Source organism: Mycteria americana, chromosome 7, assembly GCF_035582795.1.
Source record: "Mycteria americana isolate JAX WOST 10 ecotype Jacksonville Zoo and Gardens chromosome 7, USCA_MyAme_1.0, whole genome shotgun sequence".
Taxonomy (NCBI): Eukaryota; Metazoa; Chordata; class Aves; order Ciconiiformes; family Ciconiidae; genus Mycteria; species Mycteria americana.
In genome coordinates this window covers 3156222-3184007 of record NC_134371.1, presented here as the reverse complement: position 1 = coordinate 3184007, position 27786 = coordinate 3156222, and the positions used below count along the sequence as shown (strand labels likewise).

The following is a 27786-nucleotide window of genomic DNA, read 5'->3' as shown; positions in this document are numbered from 1 at the left end:
AATTTGTGAATCAGGCTTAGGACAAGGTAGTGGGATTTTTTTCCTTTGGGGAATGAGAGAGGAGCAAGAAGAAGTTCAAAAGAAACACAGAAACATAACCATGTATTTATTTTAATAGGTCTCATTACGATATTTAAACTGATTCCCTTGCAGGGATATATAAGATTTAATTTTCAGTGCTTAATGTTAACATTTGCTTAACCCCAAATAAGTTTGAAATTAAATACTTACTTCATCGGTTAACTGAGTATTAGAATATAGTTTTTAAATGTTATTTTATTGGAGGCAGTTTTTCATTTGTCTTCACCACAATTATTGCTAAAACAAAGAGCGGAACTTTGGTTTGTGTATTGCAACATTGTGTTGTAACTCATAGAAATTATACATGAAAGTTAAGTCTTACCTCCTTTAATTCCTGTTCAGCTTGGGGTAATTTTATAGATATATCTTTGATAGCAGCTTTCCTTTCCTTAAGGGTTTCTGAAGTAGTCATCAGAGCCTCCTTTGCCTGATTTAACTGAGACACAGCAGTATTATGACGGCTGAGATAGATATCAAGCTCTGACTGGGCTACATCCATCTTTGAACGTGCTTCATTCACTGCTTTACTAAACTCCATAAGTTCCTTCTCTTTGCTCTGCAAAAATGGACAATATTACAACTAAAAACAGACAACTGTGGGATTTATTACATCAATCACACTGTATGAAAGAAAAAGAGGACACAGGCATGTTCTTTTACTAGCTCTCCTGTCAGCAGAAGACAGTTGTTAGCTAGAAGAACAAGTATACCTTAATTTATTAACATATTCTGTGTGGAAATGAAATAAGACATTTTTCATAATTATAAAGAACATCAGCGAATTATCTTAGAATATTTCTATACAAGCTTTGTATCATTTTCTCAACTTAAAGTTGGGAGGAGCCCTACACATTGTCCTAAATTACAGATCAAATGGAGAAGCCATGTTTTCAAGAACAGAAAATAATCCCCCAAATTTACAGATAAATTTCCAGCCTCCAGGGGTTTAGTGACTGGACAGCTAATATCAACAACGATAACCAAGTGTTACAGTAGTTGCCTACTAATTCAAAGACAGATTACAGCTGTGTGAAAGGCTTGGAGCATACCATTTCAAAATCTATTTATTTTAAGCAATGTATTGGTTCAAACATTTTGATGGGAGAAAGTTAAAGTGTGTTCAAATAATGGCAGTGTAGAAGTATTTAATATATGTACATGAATTATATACTTGATGACACATGATCACTATATAAAAAAAACAATGAGAACAATTTAGCTCTGATTATAAATTCAAAATTAATTTCTCAGGCTCCACTGAACACATGAAACTGTATTTGTCATGTAAAGTAGCATTTTACAACTATCTTGTGATTGAAACAATCACAAATCGTAAGTGTAAAACCTATACATCAGTTAATGCAGTAAGCATAATAAGTCAAAACAGTTCAAACCTCTTTTTCTTCCTGCAGTCCTCGTGTTTCTTCCTTAAGGCTATCCATAACCTGCTTGAGTTTTTCTTCTTCTTTCTCTTTTGTCTCTTCCAGAAGCTCTTTCTTAGATGTTGCCTCGCTGATAGCTTTTTCACTATTGGAAGGTACATTTTTCAATTCTTCTACCTACGCAAGGAAAAAGACTTTTAACTTCCTCTCCCACTGAAACAAAACAGATTTGCCTTATCTTTAAACCCTGCCTTTCAAGTGCTATGTGGAAGTCAAAGGAAGCATGAGCACTAGTGAAGCTCACTTGTTTTTGTAGGATGAGATACATTGTGGCTCTAGCAGGAAGCCTGGATGTTATTTGCAAGGCTTGTTCGGTTCTAGAGCCTATCCAGAGAGAAGCAAGCCGAAGCACTAAAAGAACATAGCTTTACGCCTAAGAACTCAAGACTTTGAATCACAATAAGGCTTAATTCTTAAATACCTACTTTCAGAAGGCCACTCTTGATCCAAAGAGTGATTTAAGATCTGCAACAGCTGGCAAGAACCAACTTGGTAAAATATATCCACTAAATTAACTAAATTAACTAGGGAAACAGGAAAAAAAGTGTTTTGAAAAGGTAGTAACTGTGAGAACATGCAACATTCCTGTAATCCCAACAAACATGATAAAAAGATGCTTTGCAAGCCATGAGACATCCCAACAGAGCTGAGAAGCAACAGGAAAGCTTTTGACTTTGCCTTCAGGCAGAAAACAGCCTGGTACTGCTGGCCACAGTCTCCCATAATAAGATGTGCAACGAGCAATGGTTTAAGGGAAAATAATGCATTACACTTCAGTAAGTGATTTACAAACAAAATACCTAGCTGATTTAAATGACATAAAATTTCTGCTTAAAAAAATTTAAAACATATTTTTCCATTTTCTTTGTTGCACAAAGTACAATTGGTGTCCATTGTTATTTTACCCGAGCTGCACAAAGATGTTCTCATCTAGAGCAACCAATTACATTTCTTTAAGTAAATCCAGCTGCAGTTCACACTACCTTTTGTTTGTCCTTTTGAAGTTGCTTCTCCAGTTTTTTAGCCTTGCTTTTGGCATGTTTTAGATTTTCCCTTACTTTAACATCCTGCAAATCCAACTGAGTAAATTTTTCTTTATTTTCCTCTACGAACTTTGTAATTTTATTGAGTTTCCTAAAGGGAAAAAACCAAAAGAGTAATGTATTCCATACCCTATAAAAATAATTTCAGTAGAGCTTAGCTCAATAAGTAGGCATATAGAATTTAAACCGATACTACTCAGTTTTTGTGAAAAACAACATCCAATACTTACTATATTCACAGTATTTTCCCCGGGGAAGTGATGTTTCATCAGAAAAAGATCAACTAACAAAGCAATATTAAACACATTTTCAGCAATTTTATTTTTTCTTTGACAAAATTTATAATTCATATCTCTCACAAATAACTTAGTATGATCTCAGAGGATGAGAAGGTTAATATTGCAGTTGGATTGGAGATTAGCACCCAAACAAATCCATTTTAGGGAAACACAATTTATGCATAAGAGATTCATAAGGAAACCAGAGAAAAATACCTAACACCCATGTACCTAAGCATTATGGTTGTATATCTAAAAACGTGAAACAATCTCCCAGTTATTTTTTTTAGTCAATATAAAAAAGTATGTACTTCAAAATTCATCAAAAAATCAGACCTTTTCTTATTGTAATTGTGAATATTACCCAGATTTCTCCAAGAGAAGCAACCTGCAGAACCAAATCAAACCAATGAGATTTTTTTTAAATTAATTTTTGTGCAAAAGGTAATTTAATCCATACCAGGGAATGTTTAGATATACCATAAGTGACTCTGCTCATCAAATAATTTGAGGTTTTGGTGGAAGAACTACTGAAAAACCCAGCTGTGCTCCCTGTGTTTGATCTTCTTCCTATGCAACTATTGTATACTTCTGCTTTCTTAGGTGTTTCCCCCCCTCCGTAATACAACTACCACAGCTTTTTCTGAAAATTCTGCTAACTCCAACACCACATATGCAGAACATGTAAAACACAGTACTCTTAGCTTACGAGTCTATACCTAAAGTACTTACTTTTCAAGTTCTTTTAAAGCTTTATTCTTCGTTTTCATTTCATCTGCAAGTTTACTACTCTTCTCATTAACATCTTTTGTTTCTTCATTAATTTTTTCTTTCTGCATTTCCATATCATTTACTCGTTTCTTTAGGTCATAACTAGGAAAAAAAAAAAAAAAACACCAAACAAAAAACCCACCCAAAACACACACCAAACCAAAAACTCCATTTTTTTTTTCCATAAAGCTACCATTCATAATGAATATATATTTCCAATCTTAAGTATAACAAAGTGATTATCTAAAGTATTAAACCGTAATATCCATTGAGTAACCTTGCCAATTTAATACAAAACAGCAAGGAAATTTAACAACTTAGAAACTTCAAATGAAAAATAGTCTTTAAGTGATCTACTTTCTCAATTTCAGTATAAAGTTGTAAGACATTAATTTGCCAGACTACTTTTTACAAAGCTGGCAAGCAGGTTTTTGGTTTTGTTCTTTTTGTTGGTGGTGGTGTTTTGAGGTTTTTTGTTGTTGTTTTGGGGTTTCTTTAAAGGTTTTTATGAAAGTGGTCTCTGTTTTCCACATGCTATTCAACTAATTTTGAAGGACTGATACGGCTGTTAAGAAATGCAAAGTATTTCTAGTTAGAGATATAGAAGCAGAGTTTAACACCACCACTACCACATTAAAGCCAAATCAAAACTTTAGAGAAGTACTTACATATAGTATTGACAGATACGATTCTTTTCTTTAAACATTTTGTTTTCCAAACAAAGAAATTCAATGGCTTTATTCCTGTCTGCTTCCAAGGCATCCTTTTCTTTTTCCACCATTTTAACTCTATTTAACTAGAGAAGACAGAGAGTCAGAGCTGACTTTACTGCTAGTACTACAGAAGAACAAATCATGAGAAAAACCCCAGACCCTTTGTAGCACACGTGTCCTCTGGAGAGATGGTCTTCAACAGTTAACTCTGCAAGGCAACTTAGCACTACAAGCTTTCTGAAATAACAGATCACCATTTCCACAGCCGAGACTGTACTTTTAGGGCAATTCAGTCATTTAAAACTAAAAAGGGATCCTAGACATGCTAGGAACAGCTCAGGCAAATCAAGGAAAATGGAGGTGAGAAATAAAGAGGAGTTACATATGGACAGTCCATATATGTTATCTTCTATATTTCAACCTGTAGACTAGCCCCTTTTAAGTTAATTCCTGCAACTACATGTCTTTTGTTTTCCTTCCCAGCCTTTAAAAAAAGTCTGCAACGTATTAGGATTCACCAACACATCAAGTAAAAAGAACTTTGACATTATTTAGTACTTTTAGAACTCAATGCATAAACAAAATGTTACGAAAGCAAGTTCTGCAATAGATCTACACAGCTCAAGTCACAACTGATTTTCTGTAGTTTTAAGCCTCCTCATACAGCTGTGTGTGCATCACCTCACCAATGCTCTGCCTCCCTCTTCCTCTCTCCTTTTCTTAGCTTATGAAAGGTTTCCCTGCTACTTCTCCTATTTGCTATTTAGCAATAGGAGTAAGGCAGATAAAAAGCCCGATCTGGATGTATTCAGATAATGATAATCTGTTTCTCTAGTCAGTCTGCAAAGCAGTGACCGCATGCAGATATGATCAAAGAGTGTTCAGCAGGTAAAATCCTGTGTTCTGACTCAAGCATTCAAACCTTTGGGAATCAAAAGCCAACAGCATTGTAAGTGTTTAAAAAAGGGCAACTGATGTTGACTGCCCATTTCTTTTATAATGGAGAGAAACAGCAGATGCAATAAAGATAACTCCAAATTTCTCTGTACTTCTACTCTTGTAGAGAAGTGCCAAATTTTAACCAAGTCTTTATCTTAACTGTTTTTCTAAAAGAATCCAATAATGAAACATTGTAAGTTTATATTTTTTATTTCCAATTCAAACAAAACTTTCTGAGACTCACCTTTTCTCCTCTCTGTTCATTTAAAATCTCTACTCTGCGACACAGAGTTTGGATAGGATCTTTTAGTCGTGCAGATCCTATTAAATCTTCTAAGTATTCAAGCATGCCTTCATCGTGTTCAGTCTGGCCTTTTGGTTTCATCATTGCGATTTGTTCAACTTCCCCCTTGGAAAAGAAAAGGTTGATGTTTTCTTTTCTTAATGGTTTTTTTTCTGGGGGAAAGTGTTAGTATTCTGAAAAAATACAAACATCTTTGGAATGCAGGTATGTGACCATATTCTAGCATTATAAAAAAAGAGAACAAAATAATGCAGTAATCAAAACTGACTATTCAGAGTAGCAATGTATTTGGAAAAACAAAGATCAAAATGAATAGAAATTTCCTCCAAGGAGTGCATGGTGGTGATGTGCATGAAAAACAGCGTCTCTTCTGAAGCCAACATTCAGGTCTAAACATTTTTTCATTTCTCTAAAGATTCAAAATGTATTTCCCCAACCTAAAAAAAGAAGAGGAGAATAAAGCATGCCCCCTAGGTCATGTAGCACCCAACAGTCTTAAGGTAGCTTAATCAGGATTGAAGTCCCCAAAAGGTTCTCTTTAGAACACAGAAGGTCCATAAAATCACGTCTGATAGATGAACTGGACTTGTAATTCCTACAACTGAGACTTCCTTGTTGGAAAGAGAAAAACATTCTTTAAGTATTAGGCTTCCTTCATTTAATTTCCCTTTATGTACAGCATTAACTTCAAATTATTAAGCTGAATAGTAACAATAATTTGATTTAAAAAAACCACAAGAATTAGGAAAGATTAAACTGAGACAATGACAAGGACTTCATTTTACTGATGCTATCCTTAGCCAACAAAAAAAAAATCTACTATCAACATTTTGTGCTTAGGACAGAGTAGCACAAAATCTTTCAAAATACAGATTATGTTGTGTAAATTACATGGTCATATATCAGAAGGTGAAGACATGAAATGGAATATAGACATATTAAAATGGTATCTGGAGCAAGAATAGATGTGATAGATGCTGCAAAAATTAAATAGGGAGAACACTGAGTAAAAACTATTCATCCTTCAAAAACCCAGATAGTTAGGTACACGACAAGAGACAACTTCTTTGTAAGACAGATAACCAATACTGCAGAGTACCAGTACTGGCCTTTGTGACCAGTTTTTAAACGCATGAAATAACAAGCTGGATTAGAGTTTTTAGTTTAGTTTTAGAACTGACAAGATTTAAAAAGAAAACAAATTTATATTCCAGTATCCAAGTTAGGTACGTAAAAAAAGCCTAGGTCAATATCAACAGAGAGAAAATATAGTTAAGAATTCAGTTGTCATTGTTGGCCACTTGTTGAGCTTGAACTGACAGTGAAGTCTCTACAAAAGTATGGATGAGGAAGAACTTCTCAAGAACATAGAGAAGAAGGGGTGGTTAATGAGACTGCTGGAGAACCAGAAAGGACAGTCACAGAAGACAACAAAGGGCCAGATTTCTAGGCCAGCATTATAAATCAGACCTGTAACCAGCTAAGAAAGTTGAGGATGAGGTACTCCTGAACATTAGCTACAGAAGCTGTTAGAATTTTTTGCTAAGGTGATTTCATTCCACGTACTCGGTATGCAATGACACCTAGTGGCCCTATGCTTTTCTTCCAATTAGTAAATACCATTTGGCTGAGCAAAAGGGAAAAAGCAAAGTTTTGCAAATTTTGCAAAATAAGAACAAGTATTTATGAAGATAAGTCTTTCTTGCACATAATTCCTTTGTTAAACACAGGTGCAGAGGGTTTTTTTTTTTTTAATTTAAAGTTCTAGAAGTTAAATGCGCCTAAGCTTTTATTTTCTGGTAATTACTGTTCCTAAAAAGTGTCAACAGGTTTGACAAGACAAAAAAAACCACTCAAACAACCCAACTCTTCTTTTTATTTCTTACACATATCAAAAAGCCAAACAATTAGTTTTCGAATAACTGCAGTTGTATCATATACAATTCCAATTACACATTTGCTCCCTTGCCACAAAAGCATCAGTTCTCTACCAAAAACCACCTGTCAGCAGGACACTGCTGATGGGTAGGAAACTGTGGAATCTAAATTTCTGTGGAATTGTCATAAGTCTCTATTTTATTTCTTCTTGCATTAAAGCATTTCCTCTGTTTACATCCGAGAAAAAACAATCACAGAAAAGATACTTAATTCAGGTGCTGAGCATCAAGTCTGAGAATTTTCTACACTGCATGTATATCCCTCAAGTTACATGCTGCTGTAAGCCACAAAACTACCCTGGATTTAACACAAGCACAGGAATTACAGACAAGCAAGAAATGTAAGTCAACTTTTTTACGATCTGCCTAAGTATAATTAACCATCTTTAAGTCACAACTGTCTAAGAAATATGATAATGTAGTTGTGAGGGTTTTCCATAGCTCACAAATGTAATGGAATATACAATATGCTTAATGATATAGTAAATAACTAATGAAATTTAATCCAATTGTATCTAATTCTATAACCTCATAAATTAAGAAATCAGGGGTTTGGTTGTCTACATGGTAAATAAAGACATCACCATATGACCAGGAATTACTGGTGCCTTCAGTTTAGGCCATACATACCACAACATTTTGAAAAGTTGAATTGAGCACTGTTGAGAAGATAATGCATACAAATTGCACTTGTCAGGCTGGCTATTGCCAATTTTATATGCAATTCCTCTACTTTACCACAGGCAAGCAATTTTAGAATTACATATTCATCTCAGGTGAAGAGATGTAGATGGACTACCTACTTAAATTCTTGGATTCTTTTCTTATCAAGGGTAAAAATGAAAACATTTAGAAACTATCAATAGTAACTGAATAAGAGTATTAAGTATTATTTAATATTTATATTATTTACCAAGTTAGTATACTAAGAAATCTGTTTAGCCCACCCCTATATTAAGAAACAAAAAGGTTTCCAGCTATTTTAATTGATAAAGGAGACTGAAAAAGTTGTACCTGCTCTCCTTGCAAGTAATCATGACAATGATTAACAGGGGAAAAACACATTTTACAACTCTGCATTCTGTTACAACTTAGCCAATTTAACTGTTTCCTAACTTTTTAACTGTGCTTATTACTTGACCTATTATTTGAATTATGTAAAAAAAACCCAAAACAACACAAACAAAAAAGCAGCCATGCTCATTTATCTAGTAAAAGATCTTTCGAAATATGGACAGCATTTTTGAAAGTGAAACTAAGAAGGCAGCAGGCAGACATTTGTTGAAAAGAAAACATGCTTGGGCATGCTTAACATAGCTGTCACACCTAAATTTAAAGTCTCAGAACGGACCACCAGGAAATCTCTTTCATTATTTGCCTCGGTTATCTTCCTCTAGTTCACAGGCGTGAATTCATGAGAGGAGAGGGAGCAATGTGGGTGTGTGTAAGTCAGTCCTCTATTTAGTTGAGAAGACAATCAAAATAGATGTCAACACTAAGAAATCGGTGACACTGGCAGACAGCTAACAAAGAACAAAACGTCCACAAAAGTTAAGTAATCACTGTATGAAAAAGCATCAAATAGCCATTGAGTATTTTGGGAAGGCTCTACATTCAGTGCAAGAACTCTAAATGGAATTACGAACCCAATTTCAGTTTCTGCATTGTGCATGAAGTCTTCTACGTCAGACTGAAGTTTATCACTGGGATGCTGACACATCACTAGTAACAGAGGTAGTCAACTCAAACACTGTGTAATGAACATACATCTCAATAACAGTTTCTACAGAATGCCTCAGCTTAGTTACCAGAAAACAATTATTGGTACATTCTAAGAGAGAACACAAATTTATCTGTGGAGAAATTTCTAAGCAATAAAGTTAAGTGACAGGTGTAGCAAATAATGAGAAACCTGAGCTTGACAGCAGGCTACAGAGTTATAAAAAAAGGGCCAGAGCCATTCTCATTTGAAAGCCATTTCCTCTAGTGAAAAATATAAGGAATAACTTCAAGGAACTTGGAAGCTAGAGATTCCACCTTTCTTTACATAGCCGAACTCTTGAGGCGGTGAATTATTTCAGTTCCATGACATTTAAGATACTTTCTAAATTTAAATTTCCATTGTGCATAAGAGCAAAAACTTTAAAGCCAGTAAATTGCAAAAGCCTTCAAAAACCAGCGTAAGAACTGCTCATAATAAAATTAACCATTTGAAATCAACAACTTGGTTGAGGAGACTTTGAAAGGGTCAGTATAAGCACAGGGTAAAGCAGCAGCACAAAACACGCTAGCCAGGAGTGCCTGGATTTGTTGTGCCTGCTGCGTTCAAGCCCACAAGGATGCAGAGGGTGGAAGCCCATAAAGATGCCTGATGAACCGACAGAAGTGGCAACATCAGCTCCATGATCTATCACTATTTTAATGTTCGGAGGCTGCCAAGTCAGGGGTCTATCTATTTTGAGTTCTGTGCATTTCAGTAGAAGTTATACTTGCATCCTAGGAGTATTTTAGGAACACTGTACATTTAATGTAAGACATCTATTACAGACAGAATTCATCAAACCGCAGTCTCTACGTTGCATGCACACTCTTCTGTATTCATGTTAGGCTAAATTCTCATTAGGACTAGCACATCTCTAATAATGCAGGCAGCTTACTTCAATAACCACACTCCACTGCTGTATGTAACCTCCTAGAGCAAATTTGTGAAGGGCAAGAATTTCACCTCCCATGTAGCCCTGAAAAGGTGGGACAATAAAATGCCTAAACTCTCTATTACCTCATTTCTTAGAGCAACTACTATTTTCTCTAAAATTACACATTCGTTTCTAAAACCAGCTGATCCTCTCAGAACAGAAAGCTTTTAATCTGAGTTTATCCAATGTTTTCTGGCATATAAAGATTTGAATTTTAAACAAGGTTTAATCAAACTGCTTGATAAAGGAAAGTTGTGACCTGCTCATTAAGCTGCCTTTCTGCAACACTTAGCACTAGTCTTGAAACAGGACACTACTTCTCACTTCTGCAGATAACTCCAGTTTGTTGCTCTTGGCAGACAGTAGCATTACGTTCCAGCAGCCTTCCTTTACATTGAGAGTAGGGTCTGTGGACTGAAGCACTAATTCCAAAGCTAAGAAGTCTGAATGGCATAATGCATTAATCCCAATACTGACATTATCCAGCCTCAAATGGTGATAAACTGTAGTCGATGGTAATTTGTGCTGTGCACAATAGTAGTTCAGTCTGTGACAGTGCTGGAACTGGAATTATGGAGTTTCAGAATACAGCTGTCAGATTCCATTTTAAAATTCTGGTATGAAATGAGACAGGGCTAGCAAAAAGCCTTTGACATTGAAAGATTACTGACAGCAACCTTAACGCTCTTCATGAAGAAAGAAACAATACTTTTTTCTTTGGGTGCGAAAACTTGCCTGCATTATGACTAGTTGTTTCTGGAGAACCTACAGAGAAAGATGTTTGCTTACCAATTACTGCCTCCTCTTCTCATCCCTGAAAATTTGGGAAAAAATAACTTTTGAAGACAGTGTCTTGCAACACCATTAGTTTGGTCAACTAAACGGTTACTACATTTGCAGATCTACTTTGTTAGCATTCCACAGAATAATTACAGCAGCAAGTAAGTTAAAAACAATTTTCCAGGATTTTGGTTTGCCACTTAATTTCTGGTGCCTTAATCTGAAGCTTTAAAATAAAGTGCTGAAAACCTTGGGATAGATTACCATGATCCTATACAACCTAACAAATTGGACTGACTTTTGAGTGTTAAAACCCACACGTCAAGTTTTAAAGCACAGTAAAGCATGGGCACATTAAAACATATATTGTAACAAGGGAATTTTGTAGCTTGGAATTCAGTAGATGGAAATGTACTGCACTCTGGGGCGGGGGGAGTACTGGGTAGTTTGGGTGTTTTTTGAGGGGAATTTTCTGCTGCAGTTGCTCTGTTTTAGTTTTTGGAGAAGTTTTTGGTAGCAGAGCTCTTCAACACTAGTCAAATTAAAAAAATTGAATAATATAACATCTAACTGAATTGAAATTTACATTCAGTTTTGCTCATGAGGAATAGTTTCAGAGAAAATACTGCCTAGAGGATGCATACTATATATTGGAAAAACCTTCCGTGTTTTTACACATGGCTGAGAAACATACTGAGGCATTACCTTAGAGAGCAGGACATCCTATTTGTCTTAGTTTCCCACTTCAACTGTTGCAAGTAGAACACAAGAAATCTTCCGAACCCTTTGTGGAACTTCAACATGTTTTATCAATTTATTCCAGGCTTAAAAAAAAAAAATCACACATTTTGTTGATACTGGTAAATTAGACAAATCCTTTGTACAAGCAGCTTTTCTTTTTGCTTACATTTTCTCCACCTATGAGGTGCTGGGCAGGAGCAAAGCTGCCTTATTTCTTCAAGTTGTACACAGGAAGCCTACTGCCAATAGGGAGCATCTCCTGTAATAGCCTGGATATTTTCCTCTCATAAGAAGTTTCCTGAAGTTTCCACATTTGGATTTACGCCCTCATACCTAGATGTCAAATCTACCTAGCTGTGGTTCTGCATCAATACAAGACGATAGCTTCATTTCAGAATTCGTTTGCTACCACATTTGGAGTAATGAAAAGTAAAATAAGCCTAGCTACTACAATCTGTCCAATTTCTAATTCCTGCCTTGCAACAGAAGTGTTACAGTACTTGGAGAAAAAGCTGTCGGCTGGGGTTATGGTCAAAACAGATAATTTTGTTTCAAGATTACATTAAACTATCGCAGAATTTTAGATATGATGACTGTGGCTATAATATTTAGTATTTTCAAGGCAATCACAGCTTTTTTAAAATTCAGACCAGTATTCTATTAGTTTCACTGTAATGGTAGCATACTTTTGATGACATACTAGCTTTTAAGGCTTTTTAAACACTCATAAAAGGAAGTTTTGTTATTGAGTCCAAAAATCTTTGAGTGATGGATGGGTATCAGCAGGCTAGACTGTAATCCCGAGCATAACACCTGTTACAGCACAATTACAATAATCTTGTAACTTCTTAATACTGTCAATATGAATATTCAATTTGCTTACTAAATTAACTGATTAAATGAATTTGTTTGCAACATTACAGTATTACATAATCCCATTTAAGTGATGTGCAAACGTAGACAGCGGTCAGAACAATTTAATTTAACTTTGTCAAGCATCACAAGATTAACGGTCTTCGGATGTTTGTGACAGAGTATTATTATATATGCATGTATAAAAAAATTTAATGTAAACATGTTGAATTTTAAAGTGGTTTAAGCATGAACATTTATTCTCAAAAAAGGGCTATTGAAGTTATTAGGAAAATTCATACCACACTGAACTTTGAAACAAATAGGGTTTTCCTTATATGCAACAGGTGATCAACGGAACTTGTCCTTTAAGCACTGAACTGAAGCAAACAGCTGAGTTGTAGCCAGCATATCCAGAATGCTGAGAAAACAGTACTTGCAGTTATAGTAGCCACCTCTAACTCGAAGTTTTGTGGAGGATTATAGTAGCCATAGGCAAAATTTGTTATTGTTCGTCCTACTGAAGAAAATCAATCTCAATCGATCCAAATTATAACCCAATTTCAATTCTTTTCTTAACTTTTTAATATGAAAGGCTAGACAGAACTGACCTGGCATAAGGCAAACTTCTCTTAATAAAATAACAGTAAAGTTTAGAATTTTTAGTCCTATTTTATGGAGCACAGCTATATTTCAATTTCTTTCAAACAGTGAAGCATTTCTCCCAGAGCAAGGGGAATGTGGACAGATTTTGCAAGTATTTCACCAGCCAGCTACAGGAGTTGAAAATACAGCGCACACAACTTCTTAGCATCATCAGCAAAACGAAGAGCAACGGCTTATGCAGCCAGTAGAATGAAACCAGTGGCACCATGGATTTGCTTGAAGGAGAAACCACATTAGAACATTTAGAATGTTTACTATAAATCTGTCTTTCTACAGAGATTTAAAAGATTGAAAAACCAAGACTAATTTTGGGAAATTCCAATCACTATTTTTCCTTCTGACCAAGGAAGGTTTCTATTCTAACCCATTCTTGAACAGTGACATTAGAATACCTCTAATACTAAATTACTACTACTAAGGTTCAGGCTCTTTTCTGATGCAGTTCCAATTCTACATGTTTGTTTGACAGAACTCATAACTGCTGCAGAAGCCAATCGGCAGTAAAATTAGAGGAAAAGTAGTAATGAATATCAACCTGTCATATCACTTCATAAGTGTTAGCTTAGAAGTTGTATAATTCTTAGTTTCTGCATCTGACACTAGTTGCCTCACAAAACTATTTTTCCTGGATATTTTGTGTAATTAGTTTCTTGATAATATAACAGCACCCAAACTGCGTTTTTATCTTGTATAAGCCACTAGGCAGCAATGTGAGACGAGTCTTTCCATTTCCCTGTACACTACTTGCACTGTTTTCAACCCCTCTCCCATTTTTTATTTTTCTTCTATTGGACTAGCATGACAGTGCTCACACTTCGCCTTTTTTACTTTATCAAAATGATAGCTCTCACTTTTTAAGCAGCAGTACAGTAAGGAATGGCAAAAATAAGTGCTAAATTTGTGTATCTTCAATTTTCCATAATGGTAATTTCCATTTGACTTTATTTTGACAGTGTGCCCACACTCCCCTCTTCATATAAAGTTTTGACTATGAATTCTAATTCTACATACACAGGCAGTGGAAGCTATGTACATAGATAACCAATATTCCTGTAACCTTATTCTTCTCCTGGAAACGTGACTGTAATACAGCTCTTGTTGTAAGCCACAACAGGTTGCTGTTTGTTTTGGTTTTTTTTTTTCCCTCCAATTCCACATTATTGTTGCTATTACTTAATGCTTGCAGTCATATCTCATTTCTACCCTTCAATTTTACCAGATGGCAAATATACAGGAGGGGAAAAAGTATCAAATATTCAACTTCATTCTCTGCCTTCCAAGAAAAGGGTTATAAGCTAGGTGGGAAATCAAGAAAGTCAAGTGAGTAATAAATGCACATACACGAATCTACAAGGCCACTACTGTCCAAAGATGAGGGAAAACTTAGAATTAGCCTGTTACACAACATTCAGTTGTTTGCACAAAACTACTATTCTGCGTTCTGGAAATAATTTAAAAGTAGCCTTTGTCAAGCTGTTTGCACATCTGTCTAATTTTAGAAGCTTTCTTAAGGACATTCTTGTATTTAATACAAGAATAAAAAATTGAGTGCAAATCTAGAGTCACTTTGGAATCTAAGTCAGTTATTGTCAAACTCAACCTACAATGTTTGACTTAAGATTATTGGTATGTTCTAATTAAACTATTTGATTGATCACTCTCAATTACACACTGCCCCTAGAAAAGTGCTTTTCTCCACTTTCCATATTTCCCTATTTTTCTGAAGAAAGCTTAATAAACATTGGTTACAATGTTATGTTGCAATTTGCAAAATAAAAGTCATATGAATTGCCAATGTGAGTTTTCTGATAATGTAAGAGAATTAATTTTGAAACTGCACATAGACATATTAGCATATCTTGTGTTGCTCTGCATTCACTTCAGCATAAAGCGTAATATTTAAACAGTGAAATTGATTCAGTACTTTATGAATCAGTGTGAGGCTTCTATTTTTACATAATATTCAAAGAATCTGGTCTTAATTATATTATCACACTTGCTTTAATTCTTCCTACCACTTTAGCTCAGCTGTCCTTGACCTTTCTAGAACAAAACTCTCTTCACCACCAATGTTGGCAGCATAGATCGCCATTTATAGTCCCCGTAGAGCTTTTCAGCTCATGCTCCACTCGGTGCTTTAGCTCCAATGTTGGTGTGCCTCATTAGGAAAGCAGACCTCAACAATTGGGAACTTCTGGCTTATCTCAAAGCAAGAAGAAAATCTGCTCTCCCTCATTTCCTCTCCAATACACTGAGAGAGCGACTCCTACATTATTTCCACAAAGCAGCAGGTGAAAAACTTGACTAAACTTCCTTTCTGGCAACATCATCTTGCCATAGGATAAGACTTAGTACATTACAAAATGCCGTTCCAATCGGTTACAAAAATACATACATATAAAACCACTGCAGTAGTTTATACTTGCTGAAGACTACATGAGAATATTTTAATTAAGTCTATCAAATACATTTAAGTGAAATACTACTGTAATTAGTACAAAATTTACTTAAAACCATTTCAATTCACTTGAAAGAAAGTAGCTTCTAAAGTAAATTGAATTCAACTCACAGAAGTCTGGTCCCGTGATAGTGTCTTTTAGTACAAAATTAATTCCAAGTCTTGTGCCATTTATTACCATTTCTACAAGATTCATCTGCAAAGTCGCTGAATGGGAGTTACCTATGAAACTCCACTTTCCTTTTGAAGTTTATATCGACTATGCTTCTCTTACCTTGAAAGACTGCAAAAGCCAATTTCAGCAGGCGTTAATGGTTGCTGTCCACAGCTGGTTTGCTTTGCTCCCCAGACATGCCTACCCTGCAATGTCCAAAACTGACATTCCTTCAAATGCTCCCCATTTATTTAATAATTGCTTAGAGGCAAACCAGCCAGGATAAAGAGGCTGAGATTTTTTTCTGGCCTCAAGCTTAACCTGTTCAGAGGAGTCACTATTGAGCAACAGCAAACATACTTACCTTCTGAGTTTTGCCCAGCCTGGTCAGAGCACAGAACCCACACAAGTTTTCTGTATACATACACTGACGGTCCAAGTAAGTCTTTCAAGAAAAGCGAAGTAATTTTATTTGTTGTTCTTTACAGATATACAAATTACTGAAGCTGGGGCATTAGGTGAGGAAGACAGAAAAATAGCAGCAAGATGCTAGATTTTACCACAGTGCTTGGCATACTTTTTTTTTTTTTAAAAGTAACAAGATGTATTTTTTCCTGTTGCAGTTTCAGGCTGTGGCAAGCTCATTAAAAATGCACTTAACAGTTGTCTATTCCTAAAGTACTAAAAGCATATAGTAATTTATTAAACACATGAAATATGCAGTGTTAGAACTTAAGGATCACAAAAATGACAAACTCCTCCTGTTAATTGTTGGCAATATACTATTGTAACCAAAACCATTTTTAAGCAAGATTTTTTTTTCCAACTAGCTAGTTCAGGCACAGAATTTGTAATACTTCCAGAACTACTCAATTAGTCTTACATATTCTGTTTTTCCACAGGTGTTTTTTGTAACGTTACTCACAGAAGTCATCAGAAGTTTGATTTTAATGTTTTCAGTATGGCATCAGCAGAAGTACCTGTACCGTGCCCTACCCAACTTTTACAAAGTTCAGTCTGGCTTAAGCTTTCAAATTTTATCCTAAAAGGCACCAAAATCCACTACGTCAGAAAGACTGCAAAATAGGGGGTGAAGTGGGGAGAATAAACAAAAAAAATAAAGTAGTCTTCTAAAAAGCAGTATTTTCCACTGAGTAACGCTAACTATGCTAGCAAGATATAATCAAGTATCTAAAGGTTTTGTTACTATGTGTAGGATATGTTCTCTTACAACTTTTTCTTTAGTACTAACTGGTGAATATTCTGTCACACACCAAAACCAGCATTTGATAATCCTTAATTAACATTTTTGCCCAAAATCTATATTACAAGTGAAATATTTGAATTACATCCTATTGATATCGTCAAAAATCAAGGCGATTTTTAACATTTAAAAAGAGAAATTACGCTGACTTGATAGCAAGTTAAACTTAGGGTAGCCTATATTAGCTCAGCTATAACAAGAGAAGAGCAAAAGCTAAATAAACCTGTTACCTATCCCTCCAATTTTAAATAACTTAATTTGAAAAACATTAGGGGGAAAAAAGGGGCAACCCTTGTGATAGTAGTTCACAGCCTTAGCCTTGGTCTCATTTACTTCTAACTATAATTTTTAGTATTTGAGTTTTGAAGTTCTGCTGTCACTATGTGGCAAATATTGCTACATTTCCCAACCGGAAAGTACTCAACTTTGAATCGCCAAATCAGTAGATTTCACTTTAAACAAGCGCAAAACCTTACGTGCAAAGAGAAAGGACCTTGCCTCAGTCAGAAGGATTAAAGAAACACAGAAAATCTCAGTACAGTTTCCTCTGCCATTCATGATAATACATTACCCACAAAGAGTTTAGTGGAATCAAAGAAAAAAAATAATGGTGCGAACCATTGCTTTATGCCTTAATATTGGTTATACCTCCCCCTTATTTCCTATTTGTGCAGGTGGAAAGCATGAAACTCAAGCTTTTAGGAAAAGGTATGTTCTCCTCATTGATATCTTCCTGGGAAACAGTTAATGGGAAAAGAAAACAAATCACATTTTGGGGAAAAAATAAAATAAATGTTAAAAGCTTAGCAACACTCCCTCCCAAAAGTTCCCTTCCCCTCCTCCCAGCGGTAGGAGGGCAAGTTCTTTAACACTAAGATTTAGATATCTCTGCACCATAATTTCTGCCTAGCTTAATCTTTGACTCTGCATTCTCTCTCTTTTAGAAATTTTGCTAAAATGACACTTAAGAACAACTGTATAGACAAAAGAGTGTATTTACTACAGTTGTTTTGTTGGAGGTACTCCTCGTTCCATCTTGAAACAGAAAATACAGAAATAAAGTGTTGGCGGGAATAATTAATTGGCATGGAGACTTCAAAACAGATATATCCTCTTTTTGTGGGTGTAACCGTAAAAAAGGACTGCACGAAAAGGCTTGAGGAAGTGAAGCAAGCACAGCGGCCTATCTAGAAAATTTTTTTTTTTTTTTTTTTAAGAGGGGAACTGGAAGCTCCTTTGACAAAAACAGGCCTAAAATAAACGCTGTTGAAAAATTTCAGACCTTGGGAGGCTCCCACTGTTCACTAATTTTCTAGGCCATGATCCTTCAGAGTAGATTTGGGACCTGTTAGTAATAGTAGTGAAATAATTCCAGGTAATTGCAGATATAGTTACTCAATTGAATTAATATTTAAATACTTCCATCAAATACTTTAACTCAATTTACACTAAGTAATTGTTTGACACATAGCAAAATTCTCCATTATTATTTAAAATTAGAAAAAATTAGTGTGCTTCTCTTCAGCCTGTCTTTTAAACAGCAAACATATGCCAGCAAGCCTTATAATTTTAAGGTCAAACATGAATATAAATGATATTATATTGACAAACTCTATGATTATTTTTACAGTATGGGTTGTAAACTGTAGCTTTTAAAAACATAGCTTGAATTGGCTATAAACTTGCCATTCTTTTGAGTCCTCTACAGTTGTTAAACAAGTGTAAACAAAAAGTACACTTCATATGCTTTCTTGCACTCAATTTTTATGCAGATAATTTTTCTTTACATACTTCTCCAGTAAAACCATGTTTATATATGAGAGCCGTAGGTAACAGTAGAATCATTAAGATTTAAGTTAATATTAATGCACTTTTCTCTAAAGTATAAACGAGTTGCTGAACCTCTGCCACGCTTAAGCAGCACAATAATATTGGGGTTTAAGGTTTATTTTACTACACCAATATTTACGTGCTGCTAGGGCGGAACAAGTATGACAACTCTTCTATTCATCCACATGTCAGGAACGCAAATTTGTTAATAGAAAAATTTATATTAGTATCTTCAACTGTTTATCTTCCTTAAATTTCTAAAGCAGCAAATAATGATTCGCATCTTTATTAGAACATACAAACCATGATGTGCTGCTAGAGTACTTTAAGGCCTCAAATACAAGACTTAAAACCTAGACAGTATTTTTTTTGTAACTGTAACTGGAAATACAGCTTTACTTAAAATTGTTTTTATTCATACACCAACCTGTAGAATTAAGAACCTGTTATGGTCCAGATCAATTCCATGGCTCCGAAGAAGAATACCAACATCTTTGAATGTCTTTTTCTTTCCATCGATGTGGTAGACAGAAGAATTATCTCTATAAGCAGTTCTAGATACGCAAAAATTGCTGTTAGGAATGACTTCGTAATCATCTCCTTCCTGTTTTGAGGAAAAACAAAGCCAGAAAAACAATTACTATATCACAGGCTTACCTCATATTTCACAATTAAGCACAGAAGTTTTATCATGTTCAGGTTTTAAGTGAACTGCACTCTGAGGTCTAGTAGAAGTGGGAACTGTCTTAAAGCTGCATATCTCAAAAGAGAGAGGAAAAAAACCAAAAAAACCCCTTGAGAACTGGACAAAAAATACGCCAAATCATTTAAACCTAATGGCCTTCATATTGTGCCTTTCCCACCTCTAATACAAGCTATTGCTTTGAAAATACTTAATTTATTCTCTTTACCACTGCTTCAAATCACAAAGTAAAAGGCCTACTTCAAATTTAAAGTGGCTGTGCTATTTCACCCTTTAAATTTTAGATTAGGAAGCCTTGAATGACTAACTACTGTTTGCATTTTAAACTCCTCTTTTATAGTGCTAGGAAAAGGAGTTACTTTTAGCTGAGTAGTTCTAAAGAGAAACTGTAGAAGATAAAAAAGCAAAACATTAAAGATGTGACAAATATGACATCATCAGCTTCAAAAGATCTCAGACTTACCTACAAAGCAGTAACAAAAATAAAGCTGGTGCTATACTTTAAAAAGTTAAAATTGATGCATGCTTCTTGTAAAGACTTAAACTGGCCTACCACTTTCCCAGATTAACCCCCAAGAGCATAATCAAATTGGTATCTAGTATATGCAGAAGTTTTTTAGATCATAAAGTTAGCTCCTAGATGTTAATACAAAGTCAAGTGAAAAAAAAAAAAAGAATAAATTTAATAACTTTTGATTCTGGTTATTATAAATACAAGCAAAAGGTATGTGTGTATGTATATCAAGTCAAAGAAAAAAAAAGTCTGTCTTTTAAAACAGTTCCTTCAAAGGCTGTATATACTGCCACTTTATTAACACAATTTTTGAAATTTCAATGTACATTTCCCACTATTTTGCCTGACCCCAAACTCAGCAGTTGAGACACTTCAGCTACAATGTGTGCACAAAAATTAAATTTAAATGAAATAAGAGAAATAAATTCCTTGCACTGTAATTGCAATAAATTAACAAAAATGTCCAGAAGTTTTTATCAATACATGAAGTGGCAAGCAAAATAAATATTTTTTTAATGTGCCAACACTTTCTATTTCATGCAAACAAAATATCAGGTTGAAAAATATTTAGTGGTAGGATATGAGGTCCAGAATTTTTGATGAAAAATCTGTTTTAAAATTGCAGGCATGTTTACAGTATATAAAGTGTAAATGAGAAAGTTTCAGATTCGTTATATATTTTTCTAAATTTAGATAACCTAAACTAGTTTCTAATTGGTTTGAAAAGTTTTGCTTAAATAGGTTTTATTTCTTAATATATACGCTCATATTGTAAATTTAAGAATATATAACATGTCTAAACGTAGACTTATGAATTTTTAGGGGTCTTATTAATTTCAGAAATAAGTTTTATTTACTTAAGGTAAAACAGATGATCACTTTAAAACGACTTCTTCTTAAAATGATTATTACATATTTCTAAATAGTTTTAAAACGGACATGTACCAGATATTAGTCTCTGAGAAAATAAAAAAAGAATCCCTACTAATATTTTAAGAACTGCACTACTCAATAGAGGAATTTAAGCTAATTAACTTTAAACTGATGTTTTATATCCCAAACGTAAAACTAATCATGCTATGAAGTTTTCCCCAGCTCAAACTAAAATAACCAAATATTAAACGTTTTCAAATCTTTAAAGAAAAAAAAGTCTCCACTGTTCTGAATAGAAGCATACATACCTTGTCAATGATCTTTTGGAAGTGGACTTCCACAGAACAACTCTGGATGTCCGTATGTTCATCAGAATTATGGATCAGCACAGAGAGTTTTTTGGATCTGATTTTTTGTGCTCGATACCCAAACACAAAAAGCATCGAATCAATGACATTGGATTTTCCACTGCCATTTGGCCCAATAATACATGAAAAACGCTGCATAATAGAAGGAAAAAAGTGATATTCAAAGGGAAATAGATCCTGACCAGTGTACATCACCTATTTCATTTGTGAACAGTTTAAACCACAATTATTCCTAGTGCATGAAACTGCAGACTATGTGATAGCTTAGTTTTTATTGCCAAAGGTAAAGCAGTACAACTTCTTTAACAAAAAAAACACACCTCAACTCAGCTCAGCTTTCTAAATTTTAACTTGTTAACTCAAAGCGATACTGCATTTAGCAAGCACGATCGCAAGGAAAGTTTCATGATTAGCCACGTAAGTCTCTTGTGGGCACTAAAAAATATTCTCATTCTTCAAACACACCCCTAAAAGTTCTCCAGTAAACGAAATAAAGAGAAAAGTGTGCTTTTTTAAGGTTTACTGACAAATTAAAATTGTACAGTATCAGAAAGTTGCACTTAACTGTTTTCTCTACTGTCCAGTAATGAAAATTTAGAATATCACTATATAAGTAATTCTAAAACTTAAATATTTTTCAGTTATTTTGCGGTAAGCTTACATGACAATACAGTAAGGAATACTAACACACAGCAAAGTCTTACCTTAATTAAAAAAAAAATGCTTAAGGTAAAAGAAAGATACCTTATGAAAAGGTCCCAAAGTTTGCTCCCCTGCATAGGATTTGAAGTTCTGGTTTACAATATGAGTTATCATGAGACGAGGAGCACCAGCTTCATTGGTCATTGCTGGAGGTGGGGGAGGAGGGATGCTACCCAAAATCTCTTCTAAACTTCGATTATCAAGCACCTCATCTGAGACTGCTAAAAACCATCCAAAATAAACAGAAAGAAAAAAAGGACTATAAGCTCTCAATGACTAAACACCTTTTAAAATGCTCAACTGGAAAAGCAAACATCATTTCTATATGAACCAAACCTATACTTTTGCCTGTAATTATTAAAATGAGCTAAGTGGAATTAAAATTCTTCTTTCCATGAACTGAATCTTTAAAGACAGATACTTCAGATGTCCCATCGATTCACTAGTGGGTTTGTTCTTTCATTATGTAATTCTTATTCTAATACACTTTAATAGGCACTCTGCAATTACAATAGCTACAGCCGTCACAATAAGCCTACAAATCTGAAACAGGCAAAGCCTTTCTCATTAATAAGTGCAAAGCCACATTTCAAGCGTGCTCACAAGTCACTCTGCAAGATTTGGGGATCGCTGCACAATGCTCTGAAAGCTGTAATGACAGCACAACTACTCTGCAAAGACAGGAAGTTTGTTACGAAAACAAACTGGCCCCCTGGATATCAGCTAGTTGTAAGCAAAGCAGCTTTTCAACAGTTACTAGCAACTTTTTCTTCAAATAGACAGTAGTTTTTGCCACCAATTTCAACATACTAATCCATTTGTCAAATACCTTGCTTTAATAATTGCATATCTGGCTACCTAAGATGACACACACTGCTGTTTTTCCAGACATTTTCAGCAAAAACTCAACTCAAGAAAATACACTGCTTCGTAAAAAAGAAAGTCAAATCATTTTAAGAGTTAAGTAAATAAACTTGACATTTATTCCATTCCAAGAAATCCCATACCATTGGCTGCATATAAATTTGAAAAATCCTGCTGTTGTACCACAATCTTAAGCACAATGTTACAGATCAGGAATATAAAATAGGCTTTACTAGGAGAAAGTCTACAAATTGCTTTTGCACTTGTACTAAATCACTGGTCCAAACACTTTAACTCTTTGCAAGCCCCCTTTATCATTTTAAAAGCAGTTTAAACTTCCCAGGAGTCGAGGCTTTCAATATTCCTTTCTAGAAGAGAACAGAGCAAATCCTCTCTGGAACAGTTGGTAAATTCAACTGAACGTTGTTGCTAAACAGGCACTATCATAGAGTTCACACACCATCAGAACCACAATATTCAGACCTACCTTGTGGAGGTGCTTTGCCAAGCTGTCCGTTACCTTCATTTTCCACTTCCATGTCACTGGTGGACTCCTCTAAGGGCTCTCTGCCTTTCCGATGGGCTGCTGTAGAGGTTTTGGTCCTCTTGCTTGGCATGATCGCTGTTGGCTGTTCCCCTTCCATTCCAAGCAATCAAACTACTGAAGGGATCTATCTCCTTTGCTAACATAAACAAGAAAACCCCGTGATCTAAGCATTGAACTACAATCCCCTAAGGAATATACCTACATGTTTGCCCAGATGTTTGACTAATTTAGAAACTAAAGACTAGAGGTGTTTTGAAGACAAAAATCCAAATCTGAAACAAAACCGCAAGCTTAGCCTCATAACAATACATTTTAAAACACATCACCCCCCAAAACAACAGACCGACCCTAATCTGTAGAAGCTGCACGAATCTACCTACTGAAAACTCATACAGCCATGTTCAACGCAGTTACTATGCTCAGAGAAAGCAACCGTGATGCTGGGGGCAAAAGAGTTAAAAGACACATTCGCAATAACAAACTGAGTAGCCATCTGTCTATACTCTTCTGGAAGCACTCTTCACATACACATTTCAGACCTGACACACATTTTACTTTCAACAGTCCATGTTGACTATATATTTTATATAGACAGATAAACAAAAAGACCTGCATAATTATAGCAAAGGCTTGACTCTTAAACAGTTTAAATCGACACACTCACTTCACAAAATATAACTCAACCACTACTGCCAGCATTCAACATTGAACAGAGAAAGCAAAACAAAATACCTTCGTCTAGTTGTGATGTTAAAGTTAACTGATCAAGAACAAAACATTACAAAAGTCCATCAGCTGGCACTTCAGCACAGCTCCCAAAAAGCATAAATAGAAAGCAACCGATGAGAAGAAAGACGACTGCAGGAGCGAAACTCTCTCCGAAGAGTTTAAATTGCAGCAAGTGGCAAAGTTAGTTCGCAGAAAAACAGACATGAGAAAGTTTACTTCTCACAAGATAAAAAACTGACGTGGTTAGAAAGTCATCTTACAATTGGTGCCAATCATTTGACGTTTTCAGACCTACCCCCAACCCACACTCTCATGAGAGTCCTTCATTTGGGACAATGGGGGAGGGGGGGGAAATGAGAGAAAGAACTCATTTTAAGGCAATTTGAGTCTGTGCCCCTGGTAAGAAGTGTTCCGCAATGGCTGTCTCAGACAATTACAGCCTCTCAAAGTACCAGATTTTTTTTTTTTCCAAAACTGCTCCACTCCAACAGAATTGTGCAATATAGACCTATTTACCTTACCAACCCTTCCCCCCCAGATACTTCAACAGAATGAACAAGCATAACTACTTGACCTCAGCTTTTAAATCGCGATAAATCAGCTGCCACATACTCTCTAACAAATTTAACAAATTCGTGCCCAGCCCCTCCCCTGAGTCAGCTCAAAGGTGGTTGTTAAAAGCATCTCTCGACGATCTCCTGCCAAGTGCCGTTTTTGTTACGGGGATGGCGAAAAAGGGAGTCAGAGACAGACAGAAAGGCTTCCTTACTAACAGCCGATTAAATTTGATAGCGATAACCCATGTCCGTGAAAAAAATTAGGTGTTTTTTTTAATCCATCCGTTAATCTAAGGAGTCCGACTGCACCCTTGTCACGCTCTTTCCAAGTCGTCATGGACTTTCGCAGGATTTGTGTCTCACACTTCAAGCATAAAAGGAGCAGCCAGAGCTAGTTACGGAATGGTCCCTGCTTTGTAAGCAGATTAAAATCGGGCCTCTATGCTACCGAAGTATATTCCCGTACTTCCCCGTCCTAGGTGGGTCTCTGATTCACGGTCCCCAGAGGTCCGTAAGGGCCCAGCGGGAAACCTCGGGGCTCTCTCCCTTGGGCTGCAGAGGACCCTTTCTCAGCCCCCCTCCTCAAACCCATCTGCAGACACCAGCCAGGACGCACAGGCCGTGCCCCGCCGGTGCGGGGACCCAGCGGCCGTCGGGCAGCCCGGACCCCTCGGGAAGGGCCCTCAGCGGGGCAGCTCCCGCCCGGCCGCCCGGGCCCGGAGAGAGGGGCTGCCGCCGCCTTTCGCTCCCTCAGGCCGAGGAGGAAAGGGGAAGAATAAGGCGCGGGGCAGAGCCCGCCGCCCCCCTGCCCTCCCCCTCAGCACCCCCTGCCCAGGGGAAGTGCCCCGAGGACGGCCCCGCCGCCCCGCTCACAGCGGGTGAAGCCCCCCAACTCCACCTGCCCCCGGGCGAACTGCCGGCGCCTCTGCCCGAAGCCCTGCCCGCCGAGCTACCCCGCGCTGCCCGCGGAGCTGGTACCTTCGAGGACTGGCGGCGCCCGGCCCCAGCGAGGCTGCGGGTTGCGGCAGCGCGGGCGGCTCCGGCTCCCGCCGCGGCTCGGCGGCTTCCACACTCGAAAATGGCGCCCAAACGGCGAACTCGAACCGAAATTCGTTAGAAAAGCGCGGGGCATGCTGGGAAGGGAGGGGGCCGGCCTCCCGCGGGTTTGAAAGGAGGAAAAAAAGCCCCGCTCCCGCGCCATCTTGTTTTCCGTTACTGCGCGGACGGGCTGGGTGGGATAAAAAAAAATAAACTCCCTGGCTTCGGGGAGCGGCTGTTTTGGCGGAGGGAGGGGAGAGACTCGCGGTTGAGGGTGACAGCGGCCCCACGGCCATGCCCGCGCGTCCCGCGTGGAAAGGATTTATTTTAATTGTAGAAGTAGGTCAGTGGGCGGCGCTTGGTTGCTCGGCAACGGGCGGCGAGGTGGTAGGGCCCGAGCGGCGGCGTGAACGGCCGCTGCTATTAAACAAATAAAAAGTAAAAAAAAAAAAAATTGTGGGGACACGACGGTTTTAAAGTGGTATTAATTAACGGGCGGCGCGGTGACGCCAGCGGGCCGTGTCACCTGGTCGGGGAGGGCCCGTGAGGTGGCGGTGGGACGAGGAGGAGGAGGAGGAAGAAGAAGAAGAAGTCTCGCGGGAAGTAGCCATAGAGACGGAGCCGCTTGGCTGCGGGGGGGGCGGTCAGCCGCCGCCTTGGCCCTGCCGCTGCTGTGGCGCCGCGGGACGCCGCGGGGACGGGGAGGAAGGCGGGATTAGCGCGGAAGCCGCCGGGGCTTGGGAGCCAGCCGCTGAGGCAGCGGTCCCCGCCGCTCTGCGCTCTTCCTCCCGCTGCCGGCGCAGGTAAAGGCGGGCTGGGGGTAGGCGGCGGCGGCGGCGATCCCCCTCCCCTCGCCGTCGGGGGGAGGCTGCCGGGCGGCAGATGTGACTCACCGCCGCGGTGGGCGAGAGGGTCGGGAGCTGTGACCCCCGGCTCGGCGTGGGAGGCTGGGCGGAGGGGAGGGAGAACTGCGGAGACAGCCGGGCGGCGAGGTAAGGGCGGGGGAGTCTCGACCCCCGGCTCCGGACGGCCCTGAGGGAAACGGGCACTGGTGCTCGCCTAGAGAAGGGGCGGCGGAGGGAGGACGCTTTCTCGCCGGGCGGGGGGGCGGATAATCTGCCGCTTGGGAGGCTGGAAACTTTGAGGGAAAAGGGTGTGCTGGCACGGCCGGAGAGCGGGCTTTGCTGTCCGTGCGGTGCCTGAGGCTGTCCCTCGGGCTTGGGGAGGGGACGCAGACGGGGCGGGAAGAGCTGCGGGTCCCTCACAGCGGCGAGCGAAAGCCGCCCCGTGGACAGCCGTGCTGTGAGGAGCGAGCTCCTGCCCCGCCACCGCCATCTACGCCCTTCCTTGCTCTCCTGCCGTCAGTCTTTCCCTTCTCTCCCCCCGGCTCTTGCTCAATCTCCCGCCGCCGTCTCTGGTCCTCATCTCCTCGTTCAGCAGCTCCGGAGGGGAAACGGCTGAGGGGAGGAGGCGTGGGGCTGCGGTGTAAGGCTGTGGGAGCAGGCGGGAGCGTGAGGCTGGGAGAAGCTGGCTAAACTCTCCGTGCCAGAATAACTCCTCGTTATTGCCCCATCTTTTTTAAAACTCCTAGTAAATGCCTTCAGCTGACCTGCTGTTGGACTGGTTACGGACGTGTGATGTAGATGAGTAACGGTGTACCTGTTGATGACAACAGGCGCAGCTGTGCGACGTAAGGGTGAGCCTTCTGCCGTTTAGGTGCACACAAGGAGTGTTTAAGCCGGGTTCAAAAATTATAATAAAGTTCTGGCCTTGTCTTTCAAAGTAAAATCATTCCGCAAGAACTTTTGAAGGATTTTAGGTGCCCGTGTAGTGGGAGCAGGGAGGGATTGCAAGCTGGAAGCTGACAATAGCGATGTGCCTGCTGAAACACTAAGAGAGAAATAAACAATTAAAAACTACCAAGCAGCAACTGAAAAGGTGG

At 38.0% G+C, this 27786-nt stretch overlaps 2 protein-coding genes across 8 annotated transcripts in view; one reads left to right on the top strand and one right to left on the bottom strand.

Moving 5' to 3' along the window:
• SMC4 (structural maintenance of chromosomes 4) overlaps positions 1-25929 on the bottom strand; it is a 43364-nt gene extending 17435 nt beyond the window's left edge. Inside the window, exons 1-11 of one of the 3 annotated variants that reach the window (XM_075506813.1) lie at positions 25785-25929; positions 23461-23656; positions 22152-22327; positions 21348-21539; positions 19377-19553; positions 5512-5676; positions 4284-4411; positions 3577-3717; positions 2507-2657; positions 1476-1640; positions 404-637 (exon numbers count right to left, since the gene is read on the bottom strand). In XM_075506813.1, coding sequence (XP_075362928.1) covers positions 404-637; positions 1476-1640; positions 2507-2657; positions 3577-3717; positions 4284-4411; positions 5512-5676; positions 19377-19553; positions 21348-21539; positions 22152-22327; positions 23461-23617 — 1686 coding nt within the window. In that variant the 5' untranslated portion in view covers positions 23618-23656; positions 25785-25929. Of the gene's footprint in view, positions 1-403; positions 638-1475; positions 1641-2506; positions 2658-3576; positions 3718-4283; positions 4412-5511; positions 5677-19376; positions 19554-21347; positions 21540-22151; positions 22331-23460; positions 23657-24252; positions 24461-25784 lie in introns of those variants that run through there. The other 2 variants (XM_075506811.1, XM_075506812.1) reach the window with 2 other exon arrangements.
• A 488-nt stretch (positions 25930-26417) lies between these two features.
• The window catches only part of IFT80 (intraflagellar transport 80), a 57407-nt gene continuing 56038 nt past the window's right edge, over positions 26418-27786 (top strand). The window contains exons 1-2 of one of the 5 annotated variants that reach the window (XM_075506817.1): positions 26419-26647; positions 27436-27534. The gene's annotated coding sequence lies outside the window, so the exon portion shown is untranslated. Of the gene's footprint in view, positions 26648-26803; positions 26837-27435; positions 27541-27786 lie in introns of those variants that run through there. The other 4 variants (XM_075506816.1, XM_075506819.1, XM_075506815.1 and 1 more) reach the window with 4 other exon arrangements.